This window comes from Rhinolophus hipposideros, assembly GCF_964194185.1.
Source record: "Rhinolophus hipposideros genome assembly, chromosome: 2".
NCBI lineage: Eukaryota > Metazoa > Chordata > Mammalia > Chiroptera > Rhinolophidae > Rhinolophus > Rhinolophus hipposideros.
The window spans coordinates 110,494,289-110,513,391 of NC_138048.1; the positions used below are offsets into that span (position 1 = coordinate 110,494,289).

Sequence of the window (19,103 nt, forward strand, 5' to 3'; positions counted from 1 at the left end):
CCCAACCACGTTTTATGCGGAAATAGAAAAACCCATGCTGGATGGTGGTGGTGACTGCACAGCATGACAAATGTATTTAATATTACTGACCTGTACAGCTAAAAATGAATAAGATGGCAAAAGTTATGTTCTGTGTGTTTCTTGCCACAATAAAAAAAATGAAAAAAATTAACCACCAAAAGAATCCCCCTAAAAAATACTGTAATTAAAAAAAAACAACAGGAAGTGCCGGCCCAGTGGCTCAGGCGGTTAGAGCTCCATCCATGCTCCTAATTCCGAAGGCTGCTGGTTCGATTCTCACATGGGCCAATGGGCTCTCAACCATAAGGTTGCCAGTTCAATTCCTCGAGTCCCACAAGGGATGGTGGACAGCGCCCCCTGCAACTAAGATTGAACACAGCACCTTGAGCTGAGCTGCCACTGAGCTCCCGGATGGCTCAGTTGGTTGGAGCGTGTCCTCTCAACCACAAGGTTGCTGGTTCGACTCCCGCAAGGGATGGTGGCCTGTGCCCCCTGCAACTAGCAACGGCAATTGGACCTGGAGCTGAGCTACGCCCTCCACAACTAAGATTGAAAGGACAACTTGACTTGGAAAAAAGGCCTACACACTATTCCCCAGTAAAGTCCTGTTCCTTTTCCCCAGTAAAATCTTTTAAAAAACAAAACAAACAGGAAACAGAAAGAAGAAAAGGTGGGAGTAAATACTGTGTAAGTGTATTTCTTTTTTCATTTTAATAGAAGGCAGTCAATGTACTGATAAAAATTGATAATCTGAAAATTTGGATATAATTTTAGAATTGAAAAAATCCATACAAAGAGGGACGTATATTAAGTTATAACAGTAATCACCAGAATACCTACAAAATAGACTTACTCTTCCATATACAGTAACCAGAAGGAACCACACCCCCACACACACCCTATACCTGAAAACAAAACAAAACTAAGTCCAGACATAACTGCTAACCCGGCAAATCAACTACCAGACAAAAACTTTCAGAGAAATCCAGTCATGTGCTCAGTATAAGAAACCCTCAAAACAAAATGGCTCAGAAGCCAGAGTGACAGAAGCCAGGCCCTTGGCTGGTGGAACTAAAGGCAAGGGAATCCCATGGGACAGATGGAACTGCGTTCTAAAGCCAATGGACCCAAGGGTCAGACCCTGCCTGCTCACCTGGAGGGTCCCTCACCCTCATCCCAAAGCGCGAGGAGACTGGGAAGCTCCAGGACGGACTCCAGAAGCCAGAGACATGCTGCAGGCGCCCCCAGCACCCAGGCCTACTCTCAGGAGCTCACTCAGGTCCCACTCCCACCATTGGCTGGACACTCGCTCGGGGCTCACCCACCAGCCGGATCCGCTGCTCCTCCTCCAGGACAAAGAGGTTCTCCTTCTCACAGTAGTATGTTGCGGCGTCCAGGATGGCTTGCAGGGGCACCAGGCCCACCAGCTGTGAGCCTACCACCGGGAGGCTCAGCTCCTGCACGTGCGGGTCCATGTCAGCCCATGGCTGGGCTCGAGAAAGCGGGGGGGTGGAGAGAAGTGCCCCCACTCACCTGAGCGTCCCCACCCAGAAGGGGACACCACCCTTCTCACCTGGAGGGTCCCCACCCAGAAAGGCTGCCGCCCACTCACCTTGGCTTCTCTGCAAGTCTCTTCGTAGACTGTGTGCAGGGCCGTGACCTCAAAGTCCAGCAAGTTAGTGGACACCTGAGCCAGGTTCTTCTCATCCAGGTACCAGCCAATGCCCTGAACCTTCTTCAGACGTCCTGGCTGCAAAGGAAAAGCCTTTCCCATCCCAGGTCTTGTCCCACCTCCCCTTGCCCCTGCGTCCCTCAGCTGCCCGGGGGGGCCCCCTTCCTCCTCAGAGGCCTGGATGAGGCAGGTGCTTTGACCCACTGTGGCCTGCAGGTGTGGTGCTGCCCCATGGATGGTGTGTGTGTCCCTCCACCTTGCTCTCTTACCTGAGGCAGCAGGAAGGGGCCTGCCCTCCACAGGAAAACTGAGGCCCCAAAGAGCCAGGTCCCAGGATGCCTGCTCCCATGGGCACCAGGCTCAGACGAAACCCACCTTCTGGCCAGCACTCCACCCACACTGTGTCCTGGAGGCCCGCCTGGGGCCACCCCCACCCAACTCCAAACTCCTGTGGTTGGTCCCTTCCTCCCATCCCACCCTTCAGCCCAGCAGGGCTCGCAGCCTCTCATCCTTGGGGCGACTCAGCCCACCTGAGGAGGGACCTCTGACCCCTGACTTCAGCCAGAGCACAAAGAAAGGTTTGGGGTTCTCCATGCTTTTGTATTGTTCTTATACAATGGCCTCTGTTGGCCGGGGAGCTGGACTCTGGGGTGGGGGACTAATAGGTGAGCAGGGCATTGCCCCGCCCCCTTTGCCAGGTATCCCTGTGTCTACCTGTGTCCAACTCGGACTTTGTACAGGAGTGACGCTCAAACTAGAGGACAGATGCTGTGGCAGACTACGTGGGTCAGGGCGCCTGAGAGTACCCGGGCGTACCTGGGGGCACCTGAGAGTACCCGGGCGTACCTGGGGGCACCTGAGAGTACCCGGGCGTACCTGGGGGCACCTGAGAGTACCCGGGCGTACCTGGGGACACCTGAGAGTACCCGGGCGTACCTGGGGGCACCTGAGAGTACCCGGGCGTACCTGGGGGCACCTGAGAGTACCCGGGCGTCCTGGGGGCACCTGAGAATACCTGGGCATGCCTGGGGGCACCTGAGAGTACCCGGGCGTCCTGGGGGCACCTTGGAATACCTGGGAGCACCTGGGGGTACCTCAGAGTACCAGGGTGACCTGGGCATACCTGGGGGCACCTGGGAGCACCTGAGGAAATCTGGGGGCACCTGGGGTTTAGGAAGCATCTGTCTTCCTATCAGCACAGAAATGCTGCAATATTTCAACCACAGATATAGTCCTGCCTGCGTCATGGAAAATGTCCTTTAAAGCAAGTGCTCTCCCACTTCAAATGTGGAAACCCCACCCAGTCTGGTCCCACATACATGGACACTGAGGCCCAGCTTCTCACCCTATCCTTCAGCCCCTGGGATCCATGGGGACCTGCCCAGCCCACGGAGGGCATGCGAGCCAACTGCCTCTCACCTGGTCGGGCCCGCGGCCCTGCTCCCGCAGGTTGAGGGCTATGCGGTGCGCCTGCTCCTTGGTGCTGAGCAGGTTAATGTTAAAAGCGATGAGGAACTTCCGGGCCCCCGTGGCTGTGGCTCCCCAGCTGGGGATGAAGGAGCTGGGGCCAAAGTCGGGCGCCCACTCTGCCTGCTTGAGCTGTGGAGACAGTTACCGTAGGGCAGTGTCCTGCATGGAGGGGATGCCCTGCTGGGTTGGGAGGAAGGAGGAGCCCACCCACCCCTGCAGGGACCCCCAGAACCGCTCTTGGGGGGAGGGAACATGGCACCTTCTCAGGCAGGGCTTCGTACTCCCCGGCTCGGATGGCCGGCAGGGTCCGGCGGCTGGCCATCTGCGCTGCCTCACCATAGAGGTACACTGCAAGGGGAGCCCGGCAGCTCAGTGCCTGGTGGCTGTGATCCAGAACCCCATTCCCAGAGGAGAACCCAGCAGGGTACCTGGGACAGACCTCCCTCGGCTCCCCTCTGTCTGGGAGTGCCCTTTCTCTGTGCCTCGTAGGATGGGTGTGGGCAGTCAATGCTGGACACTCAGGAAAGGCCAGGATCCCTCCTCTGGCCACCCAGGGGCAGGGTAGGCCCCAGCTCTGTTGCTCCCCCACACACAGATGCCCCGAAAAAGCCATCGCTCCAACCACTAGAGTCAGGAGCGGACATTGGGGCATGCACTAGAAGGACGCTTGCATTATTTCTAACATGTATTTCCATTGTACAATAAACATGACCACAAATGAAGGAACACAGAGAAAACAGAACATCACCACCAGCCCCAAGACCACATGAGCGCAGAGACGTGTGTGCGTGTAGGTGTGCATGTGTGTGCATATGTGTGGTGTGTACGTGTGCGTGTGTGTGGGGTGTCTGATATGTACGCGTGTGCATGTGTGTGGTATGTGTCTGAATGTGTGTGTGGGGTGTGTTATGTGGTGTGCGTGGGGGTTGTGTGTGGTGTGTATGTGTTGTGTATGTGTGTGCATGTGGGGTGGGGTGCATGATATTGTGTGTGTTCACATGTGTGTGTGGTGTGTGTGGGGAGTGTGTGGTGTGGGTGTGGTGTGTGCATGTGTGTGTGGTGTGTGTGCATGTGTGTGTGTGTGTGGGGAGTGTGGTGTGTGCATGTGTGTGGGGAGTGTGCATGTATGTGTGCGTGTGTGGTGTGTGCACATGTTTGCACATGTGTGAGCATGTGTGCGTGTGTGAGCGTGTTTGATCATGTACATGTGTGTGCATGTGTGTCAACTTGTGTGTGCGTGTGAGCGTGTGTGCACGTGTCTGCGTGTGTGGGTGTGTGTGCGTGTGTGAGCGTGTGTGCACGTGTCTGCATGTGTGGACGTGTGTGTGAGCGTGTGTGCACGTGTGAGGGTGTGTGCACCTGTCTGCGTGTGTGGGCATGTGTGTGTGCGTGTGTCAGCGTGTGTGTGCTGTTGTGTGTGTGGTTGGTGTGTGTGCGTGTGTTGTGTGTATGTGTGGTGTGTGCGTGTGTGTGCATGTGTGAGCATGTTTGTGGTGTTTGTGTGTGTAGTGTGTGTGTTTCCGTGTGTGGTGGGTGTGCATCTATGTTTGTGTGTGGTGTGTGTATGTGTGCACATGTGTGTTCATGTGTGAGCGTGTGTGTGCACACACCCGCGCAACCCCCAGTCTGTGCTCATAAGCCCTGTGCCCTCTGCTCCTGGGGACCTTTGTTCTGGGGCATTTTTTCCCCAAGTGAAACGATCCCTAGGAGCCCCAGGGGCTGTCAGAGCTGTCCCCACGCCTGGCTAAGTCACTTTACACAGCGGCTGTGGTCCGCTGCCCCAAGCATGTGTGAGAGGCCAGGGCCACCCTGAGGCTGGGCTTCCACTGGGTCAGTCACGTGATGGGGGACAGGGACAGGTTCCTACCTGCCATTTGCTCATTCATGGGAGGCAGGTGATCTTTTAAGAATCTGACAGAAACTGAAACCGAGTGCGAAGGGGACGGCTGGGACCCCCTCCTGGGGACACTCACCGGGCACACCCAGCTCCTCTGCCAGCCGCTGGCCAAAGGCCTGGGCACAGAGCACGCACTCATCCATGCTGACACCCCTCACCGGGATGAAGGGGCACACGTCCAGGGCGCCCATGCGAGGGTGCTCCCCTGCAGAGAGATGGGGATTGAAGGAGGGAGCCCGGCTGTGGGCATGGGCAGGAGTCATCTGCAGCCCCATCTGCCCGCCATCTGCGCACCCAGCTGTTTACGCCAACCACAGGGACCCTGGAGAAGCAGGCCCCAGCGCTCTGGCACCTCTCTGTGCTAAAAACAGTGTCAACGGAGCCGCCTGAAAACGGAGCGGGGCTGCCGTCCCCGAGGAGCTGCCTGGCCCGTCTCAATTCTCAAACCTTGGAAAGTTAAAACAGCACAAAACATCCCTTGCACTGGGCCTGAGCAGCCTGTGTCCCAAGAGCTGTTTGCAAGGGTAACAGGAAAGCCGCCATTACGACTCCGGGACTGGACGTTAAAGACGCTCTTAGAACCCGTGTCACTGTGCTGTCACCTGCACTCACAGCGGTCTTCCTTCTACGATGGAACCGTCCCCCGGCCCTTGTCGTCAGCACCCCAGCCTTTGTCTCCTCCTCCGGTGGCCATGGCTCTGCCTGCACCACGCTGCCCGAACAGCTCTTCTTACTGATCCCAGTAAAGGCTCCCCGCCTCTCACTGGGGAGGTCTTGGACTTTCAAGTGCTCGCTATAAACCCCGCCCTCGCCCACCAGCCACAAAGGCACCTCCCCTGAGCTGCCAGGCTCCCGGTGAGTCCTGGTCAGCTGCAAGGCCGCCTTCGCCCTGCGTTGACCGCCCATCCCTCCCTCCCCTAGCAGCTGCCAATCCAGGCTGCATTCCAGGGCGTCCTTCTCAAAGGCCAGCAGACCCCCAGGGTGGGCCATCCCCGACCCCAGCACATCTCCCCTCCCCCAAGGTGCCTCCTTGCTTTGAGATGAGCCCAAGTCTTCAGCACTTGGGGCCACCTATGAAGGTCCTTCCTGTGGGCCTGACCTCCTCCATGAGCGGCCAGAGACCTTTGAGCCCGCCCGTCACCCTGACCGTGTTTGCCTTTGTGGGCTGTTGACAGGTTGTTTTCCAGCAAGGCTGTGTGTGTCCCTTGACCTCCACCCCCGGGCCTGCTCAGAATGCATGAGCTTCACTGCCAGCCCCATGCGGAAACGTGACGGGAGTCACCACGCACCGTCGCCTCGCACAGCGGGTTCACCCGTCAGAGGCCCTGGGGTCCTCCGAGAAGAAGCCCCACACCCCACGCCATGCCTGTGGGCGAGGACGGCCCCCACCTTTGTGCCTGCGCATGTCTATGAGCCGGAAGGCGGTGCGGGCGGCATTGAGGGCCCCATCTACCACATCCTCCGGCCGCCCCACAAAGGTGTAGACGGTGCGGTTGGTGGAGGGGCCGGCATCCACATCCAGCAGCACACAGCCCGGGGTCCGCACCACGGCCTGGGAGATGGCTTCGATCACCTGCGGACGAGAGCCCCGCCCAGGAGTCTGTTTCCCCACTTGGAGGAGAGGCAGGAGCTTCGGAGGTGGCCGTGCTTCTCCTGTCCCCCACCCTCCCAAAGCTGTGCCTAGGAGCTGGCGCTGAGCCTTCGGGAATTCCCCAGAGTGGGAGCCTGGGGAGACCCGCTGCCTGCTGTAGTCACCACATAGCGGGCAATGGTGGTACCCTCCAGGAGAAACGGACGCAGGAAGCAGAACCCAGGCAGGGGGGCTGCGAGGGCTCCGAGATGGTGACCTGCAGGCCAAGGTCACAAGGCTCAGGGCTCCAGTGGGAAGTCTGCATTGGGGGAGGGGCATGAAGGGCCCGGTGACAGGCAGGCCCATGGTTGGAAGTGGCCTCAGGACCCATAGTGCTCTGTGGCCCTCAGGAGCCGGTCCCAACGCTCTGTGCCTCAGTTTCCTCGATGACGTGAGTATAACAATAGTACTCACCTGGTAAGGTGTGGGGAGGGGGAGACAGAGGAACCATGGTGGGGACCCTCAAATAGCCCTGTGGGTTGTGCTTGGCACTAGGGGTGCATTTTCACAAGAGACCAAATGATTGGCCCAAACCTGGAGGCTGCCCTCTTCCTCAGTCCTGCGTCAGTCACTTCTAAGTCCCCCTGCTCACAGGGCACATCCCCGAGGGCTGACAGGAAGTGGTGCCTTCTGAGGGAAGACACTCCCCACACCTCACACCCAGGAGCCCCGGGCCCCTTGTGCTGCCCCTGGCCTGCCACCCTCACCGGCACCTCACCTCTTGGTTGTTTCCCTCCGAGAAGTTGGGGACACATTCCACCAGGCGGGACATGGTCTGGGCCTTGGTCCTTGATGGGAACGCTTGTCTCACAGGGCAGGAGCAAGGCAGGAGGGACGGGTGCTCCAGCGCCCCGTGGGGCCTTTATACTCGCCACCCAGCTGCTTATTAACCACCAGTCACGGTGGGGAGAGAGGGACAGGCCAGGCCCTGTGCAAACATGGAGCCGTCCGGGAAGGGGCTGAACCAGGACGCCCACGATGTGACGACAGAGGAAGAGGGATCATGTGCCCCAGGTGGCCGCCCTGAGAGAAGAGCTGTGACCTGGCCCCTCAATGGGGAGGTCATCCACAGACTGTGACCTCAGGTCAGCACAACTCCAATCCCAGCATGGCCCACAGGCGCCTGGTGGCCATCTGTGTGACCTTGCTCATGACACTCTGGGTGACGACTGGGCCTCTGTTTCTTCATGTAAATGCCTGAGCCTCAGGGCAGCCGGGGGACAAAAAGGAGGCTGCAAGGCCCCAGCCCTGGCCCTGCTCTCGGCAGAGCTCAGGTCGGCTGTCAGGTAGGGGCCTGGGCGGGGAGTGAGTGTGTGCAGGTGCGTGGGTCCCCAGTGGGGCAGGTGGCCAGCCGAGGCCCCAGCTCGCCAACCTGGAGGCTCCCCCTAAAGGGGCAGCTCGTCCCCAGCCAGCAGCACAGGGCAGGCCCGGGTTGAAGTTCCTGATGATTTCTAATCAGAGATTAGATGATTTGATTAGAAATCATCAGATGATTTGATTAGAAATCATCAGATGATTTGATTAGAAATCATCAGATTAGATGATCTGATTAGATGATCTGATTAGAAATCAGATGATTTCTAATTTGCTCTGCAAAGGCAATCACGTGGCCATCCTGACAGCACATGGACACCCCACAGGCCCCTCCCAGGCACAGGCACCCACAAGTGTTTGAGGCACTCAGTGTCTGAGGCTACTTCGCCTCTAGGAAGTCACCGTGGGGCCAGGGCGAGGAAGTGCCCAGATCTCTCGGATCCCCAGCCCTGTGGGCCTTGGGGAGCTCCCCTTTCCAGTGCTGGCTCACCACCCTGGAGCCAGGCGAGCCCAGAGACCCTCAGAGGCTGGGTCCTCTCCAGCCATGGCTCGGCTGGGTGAATGTGAGTGACTGTGGGTGACGGCCATCCCCCCTCTGGGTCCCAAGTGTAGCTGTGGCAGTCTCAGCAGAACCTGGCAGACAGCAAAGGCCCAGCAAGGGCAGCTCTCCAAACCCAGCCCCACTCCGAGCCACAGCCTTGGGGGCTCCCAGAAGTGCCCGCCAGCCCCTCCTGTGGCAGGTGGCCCTGGTGCTGCCCTTGTGCACCTTCAGAGACTCTCACAAGGTGGGGAGTCCCTCCGTCAGAGGTCGGTGTCCAGCGGCTGGGAGGGGATGATGGGGGTCTGTTATGGAATGACTCACAACCCCCAAATTCACACACTGAAGTCCTAACCCCCAAAGTGACTATTTGGGGGGAGGGTCTTTACACAGGTAATTTGGTTAAAACGAGGTCACTGGGATGGGCCCTGATCAAACATGACTGATGTTCTTATGGGAAGGGAGATCAGGACGCAGACACAGAGAGGCGATCACGTAGCAGAGAAGTGACCAGACACACTGTACTCGAAGCCAAACCCCAGGAAGTTGTGAGAGCCAGGCCCTGGTTCTGCCCTGGGGCCCAGCAGGTCCCCGCCCTCTCTAGGCCTCAAGGGAGACAGGGACCAGAGCCTACAGGAGGGCCAGGGGTGCGTTTCCTGGGGGACAGTCCTGGCTAGGGCCTGGCCACGGCTGGGAACACAAGATGCAGGGCCTGGATCTGGTGGGACAGTAGGTTCTGAGACATTAAAAATTCTTGTAGGTGCTATAAATAGTTTTGACTCAGGGAACGTTTATGGGGAAGAGCCATCTCACCGGGAGCCCAGGGCCTGCTTTCCAGCATCATTCTCCAATAAAAGGAACCAGAGCTCCTGATTCCAGGCCCAGGCAGGAAATACACGGGTGAGCCCATCAGCAGGCCCACGCAGGTCCCACTTCCCTGGGTGGCCCCTGCTTCCTTGAGTCACCCTCCAAATCAACTGCCTGTGCTGGGCCGGCTTCATGAACACCTGAACACAAGGTCGTGCGGTCCACTCTGCGGTCGCAGTCTGGGAATTCCTGACTTTTGAACAAGAGGCCCGTGTAAAATGATTTCATTTTACACAGACAGGGCCCTGCAGACCCTGCAGCCATTCCTCCTGCACCCAAATCCTTGCCTCGGGTTCTGCGTTTTGAAAACCCACAGTGGAACAGGACCCAATGGCCCTCCAGGGAGAAGGTCCTTGATGTTGAGAGTCCAGGGGCCCTCATGACCTGAAGCCCTTCCCCCTCGGGCTCCGACCAGGAGGCGGTCCCCACATCCCAGGGGCACTGCTGTGGCCCCAGCAGAGACCAAGGCGCTCTCCACGCCCTCAAAGAGCCAACGGTAAAGGTAGACAAGTAAACAGACGACTTTAATGCAGTGTGACAAGTGCCACGCAGGTGGGGGTGCCTGCGGGCGGTGGGCGCCTCGCGTGCCGGCCAGTCCGGGGCCGTGCGCCCGCCTGCGGCCCTGGGCGCTCGCTCGCGCGCTGGCCCTTCCCGGCCGGAGGGGACGCGCAGGAGGCACGCGGCCCCGGGTTTGGAGCAAACACGTTTATTGCAGGAAAGGCCGGCGGCGCCGGCGGGCTCACCAGGCGAAGAGCGGCTTGCCGTCCTCCTTGGAGAGCTCGCACAGACAGTTGAGCAGCAGCAGCGCGTCGCCCAGGAACTTGGGGGGCACGACGTCGATGAGCAGCCTGCGCAGGGCGGCGGGGCTGCTGTGCAGCGGGGTGGCGCGCAGGTCGGGCCGCTGGCGCAGGATGCCGTACGTGTTGACCAGGAACTCGCTGAAGGCGGGGTGCACGTCCCGGCTGTAGCCCAGCCGCTCCAGGCGCGCCGTCAGCGTCGCGTGGCGCTGCGTCAGCTCGCGCAGCTTCTTCTCGTCCACCGAGCCGTCCAGGGACTTGATGGACGTCTGGGGACACAGCACATGGGGTGTCACCCCATCTCCATGCAAGAAGCCGTGCAGATGGGAACCAGGCCTGAGCCAAGCCCCCACCCCAGCGAGCTGGGCCTCCCAGTGTCCCCTCCAGCGCACAGTGTCAGGGACAAGAGCAGGGAGCGCCTCCCAGGAGTGGAGCAGGCCAACACGCTCTGTGACCCAGGCGCCGCTCCCCGGACTGTCCCAGGCCTTGAGCAGAGGTGCTCCTGGCAGCTGGCTCAGCGGCGCGTGAGTCTGGGACGCCTGCAGCCTCGCCCAGGCCCACACCTGTGCAGGCACAGGGTGACAGGGAGGGGACCCGGGGCAGGGAGGGGACGTGGGCAGGGAAGGGACCCCGGGGCAGGGAGGAGGGCAGGGAGGGGAGGAGCAGGAGGCACACCTGCTTTATCTTCTCAGCAACGTTGGACACGGTGAAGCCATAGAGCCGGGTCACCCCGGGAAAGACATAGGCCAGGATACGCCTGTCCAGCTGGAAGGCGATCTCCCCAACGACGCGCCCATCCTTCTCTGCGCTGGTGACACTGTGGATCTCTGAGGGGAGTGGGGGGGTAGGGGGAGTGTGAGACAGGCCATCCCGGACACAGAGGTCAAGGGCCACCTGCTGCCTGCTGCCGGTGTTCCAGGATCCATTTCAGGGAAACGACGCCCTAGACGGAGCCGATGCAGCTTCAGTATGAAGCCACTGGGCTGTGGGCAGGGGCTGACCACCCCACTGCGAGGGCAAATACACATTTAAAAGAAAACTGAATCTTCTGTTGCAAAACAGAAAGGGACCTTTCCACTCCTCCCTTTTCTGAGCTTGTCCCCTGAGAAACCTGGGGTGCTCCCTCCTTTCTCTGTCCTTTGAGAGGGAAAAACATTTAAAGAGACCCTATTCTGGGTCCCTAGTGTTTCCCTCTGAATTTTAGGATAAGCTTGTCAATTTCTGCAAAGGAGCCAACTGGGATTTTGATAGAGATTGTGTTGAAATCTGTGGATCAGTTGTGGAGATTTGCCATCTTAATGATACTGTCTTCTAATCTGTGAACACAAGCTGTCTTCCCATTTATTTAGTTCTTCTTTAATTTCTTTCAACAATGTTTTGTCGTTTGCAGTATACTCCTTCCCTAATCACTTTGCAAGGCTACAGAAGTTACCCAGGAGTGGAAGCTGAGAACCAGACACAAGACACAGAAGCAAGTTACCACAGACCACATGAGGAATGTGGAGGAACAACCCCCTGCTGTATTAGTGCATTCCTCTCGTCAGAAATCAGTGACCTGCCCTCTCTCCCTCCCTCTCTCTCTAAAGCATAAATTAGGTGGAAGAAATGAGCTACCCCTGAGATGTTCTAGAAATCATTCCTAGTCCAACCTGGGCTTTCCAAGATCTACACAGAAACCTATTCTTCAAAGAAAAAAGGCAGTAAATTTGATAAATCTCTTTTACTACAAAAAAAAAAAAAAGGGGGGGGGACAGAAGTAACCATTATCAGAAATTAGATATGGCATCACCACAGAACCTCCAGACGTAAAGGATAATGACAGAATATTAGGAACAACTTTATGCCAATAAATTTGGCTTCTTAGATGAAATGGACCAATTCCTTAAAAGACACAAAAGCTCACTTTTGTGGTAGAACTACCAAAGCACACTTAAGAAGAAACAGATAATTTGAATTGCCTTATATCAACTAAGGAAATTGAATTTGTGGAAGGGAAATATTCCTACAAAGAAAATTCAAGGCTGAGATTAAGAAGTACAAATTGGTACTTACAGCATAGTCATGGGGATATAGGGTATAGCAGAGGGAATATAGTCAATGATATGGTAATAAGTATGTATAGTGCCAGGTGGGGAGTAGACTTACAGGGGTGATCACCTCATAAGTTATAGATTATCTAACCACTATGCTGTGCACCTGAAACTAATATAAAAGAATGTTGAATGGCTACTATAACTGAAAATAATAAATAATAATAAGCAATAGCAACAAAAAGAAGAAAATTCAAGGCTCAGTAGTAAATTTTACCGAACATCTAAAGACTAAATAATACCAATTCTACACACACTCTCCCAGATAATTCAGGAGGATGGAGCACTTTTCACCTCACTCACTGAGGCCAACACTAACCTGCTACCAAACCAGAAAATGACATTACGAAGAACTACGGACCAAGGTCCCTCACACACAGCAGAAATTCTTAACAAAAATGTAGCAAACTGCATCCAACAATACAGAAAAGTAGAATGCATCATGACCAAGCACGACTTATCTCAGGAACATGAGGGTAGTTTTAAAATTCAAAAATCAATCAACTTGTCATATTAATACACTACAAGTGAAAGCCAAATGCTCATCTCAACACATGCAGAAAAAGCATTCAGCAAAGTCCAACAGCCATCCATGACAATTCTGAACAAACTAGAAAGTAAAGAGCAGTTCTCCAACCTGATGAAGGCGTCTGAAAACCTTAGCTAACATCACACTTAATGGGGACAGACTGAATGCTTTCCCCTGTCAGGAGAAAAAACAATGCCATCTTCACATTTCTATTCAACATTGTTTCAGAGCTTCTAGCCAGTGCAATCTCACACACGCACACACACATGCATGCACGTGCACACGCACACATGCACACACACAAAATGGCATGTAGATGAGAAATGGAAAGACAATTTTGTCTTTATTCACAGTCAGCACAATCATCCATTCTAAGGAACCTTCTTTTATAAACTGCTGGGACAAATAATTGAGTTCGGTAAGGTTGCAGGATACAAGGTTACATTTGTCAGGATTCTCCAGAAAACACTGTTACGAAAACGGAAATGTCACAAACCGGGAGACACTATTTGCAAAACAGATACTCAAAACCAGGACTGTATCCAAGCTATATAAAGAACACTTACAACTCGATAAGAAGATAAGCCTCTCAGTTTTCTTCAATGGGCATAAGATTTGAACAGATGCAGCCCCAGCCCCCGAACCCCAGCCACCGGGTCCTCCCTGTGCTGGGTGGATGGAGCAGCTGTGCCCAGCTGGCCTCCCCGACTGCCGGCCACTGCCCTGTGCCCACAGGTGCCTGCCCCCTGCCATACCGTTAAGGTAGTAACTCCTCCTGCTCCTGTCGCCCAAGGGCAGGCTGTTTGCCGAGAAGCACACCTTCTTGGGCCGGACCATCTCCCTGGGCTCCAGCAGGCTCTTGTCCACCAGCGGGTCCTGCAAAGGGCTCAGCAGCGGGGACAGCTTCCTGTCAGGGTTCTGAGGTGCACGGGGCTCCGTGGGGCTGAGGAAAGCCTTGAAGGGCAACTGGGAGGAGGTCACACAGCCAGGGGAGGCGGCGTCGCTGGAGAGGGGGGCCTGTGAGCACAGCAGGTCCTCCAGGGAGGACGTCTGCAGCTGGAGGGGCACATCAGGGATGCCGGTGAACCTTCCAAACGCTGGAACTGCGACAGGGAGGAAAGGGAGAAGCGGTCAGGCTGTTGTTCCCAAAACACCCCAGAAGTGCAGAGAACACTTTGGGAACACGCACAGCCCAGCCCCAAGCTCTGACACCTGCACTCATCCCCCATCTCCAAAGCTCTCCCCCTTCCCTCTGAGAAGATGCCCATGGGGGTAATGAGCCTTGGGCCCCGCCCCTGCCCAAGGAAGCCGCCAGCCCCAGGCTTATGGGCACAGCGAGCATGCCGGCCTCCAAACGCTCCCACCCAACCTTGTGTCCACACCCGGTACTGTGACTGGTATGCTTTTCCAAGTCTGAACAAATGGTGTCATCCTACGCACGTGTTGCTCTGCAGCACACCTTCTGGCTGCAGCATTATCTTTTCAGAGGCCCACCCATGTTGAGTCACCTGCAGCCACCTGGTTCCTTTAACCATATGTGGCACACCTGCATATGCGCACACGAGCACAGTGATTTTTCTGTCCGACCCCTCCCGAGGCACGTGGACTGTTTCCAGGTCTCTGTGTAAACGCCAATCTGTGATCAGGGTCCCTCAGCAAGGCTCCTGTTCGCAGCTTCCACTCCTGGGCTCAGGTGTGTGCGTGCTGACCTTGGTTTTCTACAGCAACAGCGGTGGTGCCCTGCACACCAGTGGCTTCTGACCCACACTCTCAATACCCCTTGGCATGTGCAGTTGGGCTGGGGACGACACGGGCCTTTTCCCTGACTCCTGGTGAGCTAAAAATGTTCACGTGTTCACGGGCCTCTGGGGTAGAGACTCAGAATTATCTGTGCCTCTTCTTTGCCCATTTTGGGGGGTTGGGTAGTCGTTTTAATTCTTTGTAGCAGTTCCTTTTGCATTCTGCATACTGATGCCTTGTTGATGAAATGTACCACTCCCCGCCCTGGGCTTAGGAAATGACTGGATGTAGAATGGGATTTACAAATCAACAGCTTTCCAAAATATATCAACTCTGATGACTCGAAAAATACAATGGAAACAGAAATGCATAATTGTAAGGAATAACACAAGGTTCTTCAGGAATACACTTACTGACAGAGGCAGAAGATTTACATGTGAGAACGAAAGAGGCTTGGAGGACCCCGAGCCAGCTCAGCTCCAACAAGTGCAGCGGGGAGTCACCTCTGAGCGTTTGCAGAATAAGTAGACACAGCACCGCAGGCAAGTGGAGGAAGAAATGTGGGAAACCAAGTTACCGCCTCCCCAGCCAGTGCTTTCACTGTTAGGAAAACATACCCTAAGGAAATAACCCTAAATACGAAAGGTTCTGTCTGCTGTGTTAGTTACCTAAGGGTAAGAAAGAACTAATTTTAATATGCGGAGAAGACTTCATTAAACTAGTTCAGAATGCTGCACAGAAATAACTGTGTCACGACGTGAAAGGGAAGAGACCGCGAGTTGTACATAGAGGAAACTCCAAACTGCTTAAAATCATCTCCACCCAAAACAACAAGGAATCAAGAGAGCGGCTGTAGGACTCCTGAAAACTGGGGCGGGGCCCTGGGTGGCCTGCCACTCCCTCTGGTCCCTTTGAAAATGGGCATCACCTGCTGGGAAACCCAAGTAAAGGACACAGTCCTACAGGTGGCAACAGGCTGCTAGGTTGTGTGCGAACCCTTCCCTGGGAGCAGGTGGGGCTGTCCCGGGAAGCTGGGTGTCAGGAAGGTACCGGAAGGCCCCTTCTCTGGCAGTACCGAGGCCGCAGCCTTTTGGGGAGATTTGTCTATTTTAACATTTCAACCACACATGGCCTTTGACTCACGGACTTCCCAGGAAGTCACCCCTGCAGCCTCTCACAGAGGCACACATGAGAGCACAGAGCTGGGAGGGCAATGCCTGTCATGAGGGCAGGCTGAGCAGATGGGAGCCCCACAGAGTACTGCTCCCAGGGGTCGAGTGCATTTAGATCTACAGGGGAGAACGACCAATGGGCGATGGTAGGGAGATGCCCGGTGGTGGCAAATCAAAGTGAAAGCAAAGGTGCCTAGATACGCCCAGGACTACCCGTCAGAAATGCCAAACCGCACGCGTGGCACACAGAGGCTGGCTGCCTTTGGGAGCCGGCCAGGAGCGCGTGCTCGACCTCAAATGTTACAGCCTTCTGGGTCTTGCTGAATTCCACGCGCGTCCATGTTGCTCAGTAAGAACGATGGGCTTTTAAAGCACATCCTGTTTGGAAGGCAGAGGCTGATGGACTGGGAACCGTGAGCCACTACTGCGAGGTCCCCTCTGTGACAAACTGCTGCTGCTTGTGCAGGAGCTCCCACTGCTTCTCCGAACTCCAGGTCCCAGGTCCAGGCTACAGCCCAGAAGCTGAGGGTTGGGGCCCCGGCTTGGATGCAGCTGCCCTGTGGGTGGCCAGGACCCAAGCTCAGGGCCCTCCCTGTGAATGGGGATGCCCACGCTGACCTCGGCACCTGCCCTGCGCTGGGGCTTCAAGGCCTCTCTGGAAGCTTGGTGGCCTCAGCTGGCCAGGGACTGCGGCTCCCCCTAAGGCTGGTGTCCAGCAAGATCTGGGCTTGCTCCTGGCCTGACTCTGTTCTTGGGATGAAGACAACAAAGCAGCATGAGGCTCGTGACTCAGCATCTGTCACAGGTTGGCAAGGTTTGGGGACAAGTGCCTTTTGCAGCCACCGCATGCTAGGCGTCGCTAGTGGCCTGAGAAACAGCGCTGACCCTTAGCAGGCTGTCACACCCAGGACATGGCGCTGAGTCCAGCCCCTCCTCAGCAAACGTCTGGTGAAAAGAATGTGCCTTGGCTGCTAGCGGGAGCTCATGCCACGGGTCTGCGGCTGGGGGCACAGCGTTTCTCCAGCTGCCCCTCCTGGTGTATCGCTCTCTTCCCATCACCCACCACGAGGACCTCATGCTTATCTGAGCTCCCTCTTCAAGGTCCCCTGGAGGCTCCCGGTGTCCAGATGCCACGAAGGGTCCTTGCACCCCAGGGCTTTGCGTCCATGAGCTTCACAAAGCTGCCGTCCACATGTGCTGTGCTTCTTCGGAGGTGGTGGCAGGCTTTCCCACGGACTCTGAGAAATGATCACAGCCGATGCAGGGCCCAGCAGCCAGTTAGTGGAGCATCCCGCTCAGGGACCAGCAGCAGCTTTGCAAACAGCCTCAAAGGCGGGAAACATCCCACCATCAGCTGAATGGCTTGTCCTGTGATAGCAGGTCCCAGGGCGTCGGCCAGGCCAGTCAGTTGTTCTGCCAGGGCTACTGAGCAGGCCTGGTGTGTCCTCTGTCCGCCTGGCCAGATGACGTGAGCAGGCCCTTTTCCGGGAACTCGCTTGGTCACAGGGCTCCATCCACGGTCCACGTCCAAACCACTCCTGCCCACCAACCAAGCCTACGTCAGACTTCCCGGGTGTGAGAGGGAATTTTCCCACAGAAATGTTTAAAACAGAACTACCTACTTCCGCAGCAAGTCACCAAAGCCTGTTCAGACCATTGGAGTGGATACCGTGTGGGGAGCTGGGTCACAGCTGTGCGCTCATATGCACCCGCCCCACAGGTGCCTCTGCGGGGTCCTCCCACCCGGTGGCACTTCCTGCCCTTGGTGCTGGGCCCAGCCACGTGACTTGCTTTGTCGATTTGCATGAGCAGAGGAGACAGCAGCAGCTTGAAGCTAGTGGGGTTGGCACATCTGCCCCCAGGGTGACACGAGCAGGCCCAGGCCAGCCCGCTGGTCCAGGGAGGTGCCCATGCAGAGCACAGTGCCGCCTGGCTGGGCTGACGCCAGGGGACCTGTGGCAGCGCTGTGTGCTGTTACTGACGGTTATAACCACCAGCAGGGTGACCAAGCCACCGCTCCCCATCTTCTAGGAGTGGGTTCCCAGCCTCGGGGAGGAGAGAGCCTCGCCTGAGGACACACAGCAGAATGGTCGCCTGGGGGCCTGTGGGAACACAGGGAGGGCTCGCAGGGACCACCCACAGGAGCAGGCCTCACCTGCGGTGCTCGGGGAGCTGCCCTCGGCATAGACAGGCGCCTTGGCCAACAGGGTGTCGCGGGTCCCCTGGCTGCCATCGGGGCAGCTCTCGCTCAGCAGGCGCTTTAGCATCTGGTTCTCCTTCAGCAGGCGCACCTGCCTCTTCAGGTCGGCATTCTCGCTCAGCAGCCTGTCCATCAGCTCGCTCCCCTCAGCCATGGCCAGGACTTGTGCTCACCCCATGCAGGTGGCGCCCAGACCCCGAGTTCTGGGCCTTGTGATGTCGTCTTAAAGAGGCGGCACGGCCACTGCCCCTCCCCCACCCCACTGCATTTAAACCCCAGTTCTTTCCAGGCCCAGGAAAACCCCTGGGCGCCATGGCCCCAGTCTCGAGCCAAGACATCTGCCAGTTTTCTCATGGTGATGATGCACATGGGCCTTTTAATATGTGCCGGATTCAACCTGCTGATGCTTTGTTAAGTGCTTTCTGTGTTTGTGAGGGGAACTGACCCATGTCTCCTCTTCTTGTAATGCCTCGGTCTGGTTTTGCTATCGAGGTTCCTCCTCTATTTTCTGGGCATTTGTGTTAGTTTCTTTTTGAAATGTTGGGTAAAATTTACCAGTGAAGCCATCTGGGCTTAGAGTTTTCTTCTGGGAAAGTTCTGAATTTCAGTCTCTGAAATACAGATAAGGCCACTTAAATTTCCATTTCTTCTTATGTCCATCTAGATAGCAGTGGTATCTTTGAAGGAAACTAGCCATGTCATCTACGTTGTGGACAGAAGCCACAGTGGGAAATTGCAGAAACAGCACTGGCAGGTTTTTGCAGCATCAAGATATGAGGCAAATGGGGGCTGGCCTGGTGGCTCAGGTGGTTGGAGCTCCATGCTCCTAACTCTGAAGGCTGCCGGTTCATTCCCACATGGGCCAGAGGGCTCTCAACTACAGGGTTTCTAGTTCAATTCCTTGAGTTCTGCAGGGGTTGGTGGGCAGCGCCCCCTGCAACTAAGATTGAACATGGCACCTTGAGCTGAGCTGCCACTGGGCTCCCAGATGGCTGTTGGTTGGAGTGCATCCTCTCAACCACAAGGTTGCCGGTTCGATTCCCGCAAGGGATGGTGGGCTGCGCCCACCTGCGACTGGCAGCGGTGACTGGACCTGGAGCTGAGCTGCGCCCTCCACAACTAAGACTGAAAGGACAACAACTTCACTTGGAAAAAATCCTGGAAGT

General features: G+C 56.3%; 2 protein-coding genes across 3 annotated transcripts in view; both read right to left on the reverse strand.

The window, feature by feature from the left end:
• The window catches only part of FTCD (formimidoyltransferase cyclodeaminase), a gene marked incomplete at both ends in the record, with an annotated part of 19,391 nt that extends 11,929 nt beyond the window's left edge, over positions 1–7,462 (reverse strand). For both annotated transcript variants that reach the window (XM_081024949.1, XM_081024950.1), the window contains 7 exons: positions 1,347–1,478; positions 1,634–1,771; positions 3,113–3,292; positions 3,423–3,511; positions 5,137–5,265; positions 6,450–6,633; positions 7,409–7,462. In XM_081024949.1, coding sequence (XP_080881075.1) covers positions 1,347–1,478; positions 1,634–1,771; positions 3,113–3,292; positions 3,423–3,511; positions 5,137–5,265; positions 6,450–6,633; positions 7,409–7,462 — 906 coding nt within the window. The remainder of the gene's footprint in view (positions 1–1,346; positions 1,479–1,633; positions 1,772–3,112; positions 3,293–3,422; positions 3,512–5,136; positions 5,266–6,449; positions 6,634–7,408) is intronic.
• A 2,686-nt stretch (positions 7,463–10,148) lies between these two features.
• On the reverse strand, positions 10,149–18,091 carry SPATC1L (spermatogenesis and centriole associated 1 like; the record flags this gene model as incomplete). The annotated part of the gene is made up of 4 exons (XM_081062735.1): positions 10,149–10,475; positions 10,882–11,033; positions 13,581–13,928; positions 17,893–18,091. The coding sequence occupies 4 exons, from the start codon at positions 18,089–18,091 to the stop codon at positions 10,149–10,151; spliced, it is 1,026 nt and encodes a 341-aa protein (XP_080918861.1).
• Positions 18,092–19,103: the final 1,012 nt, after the last annotated feature.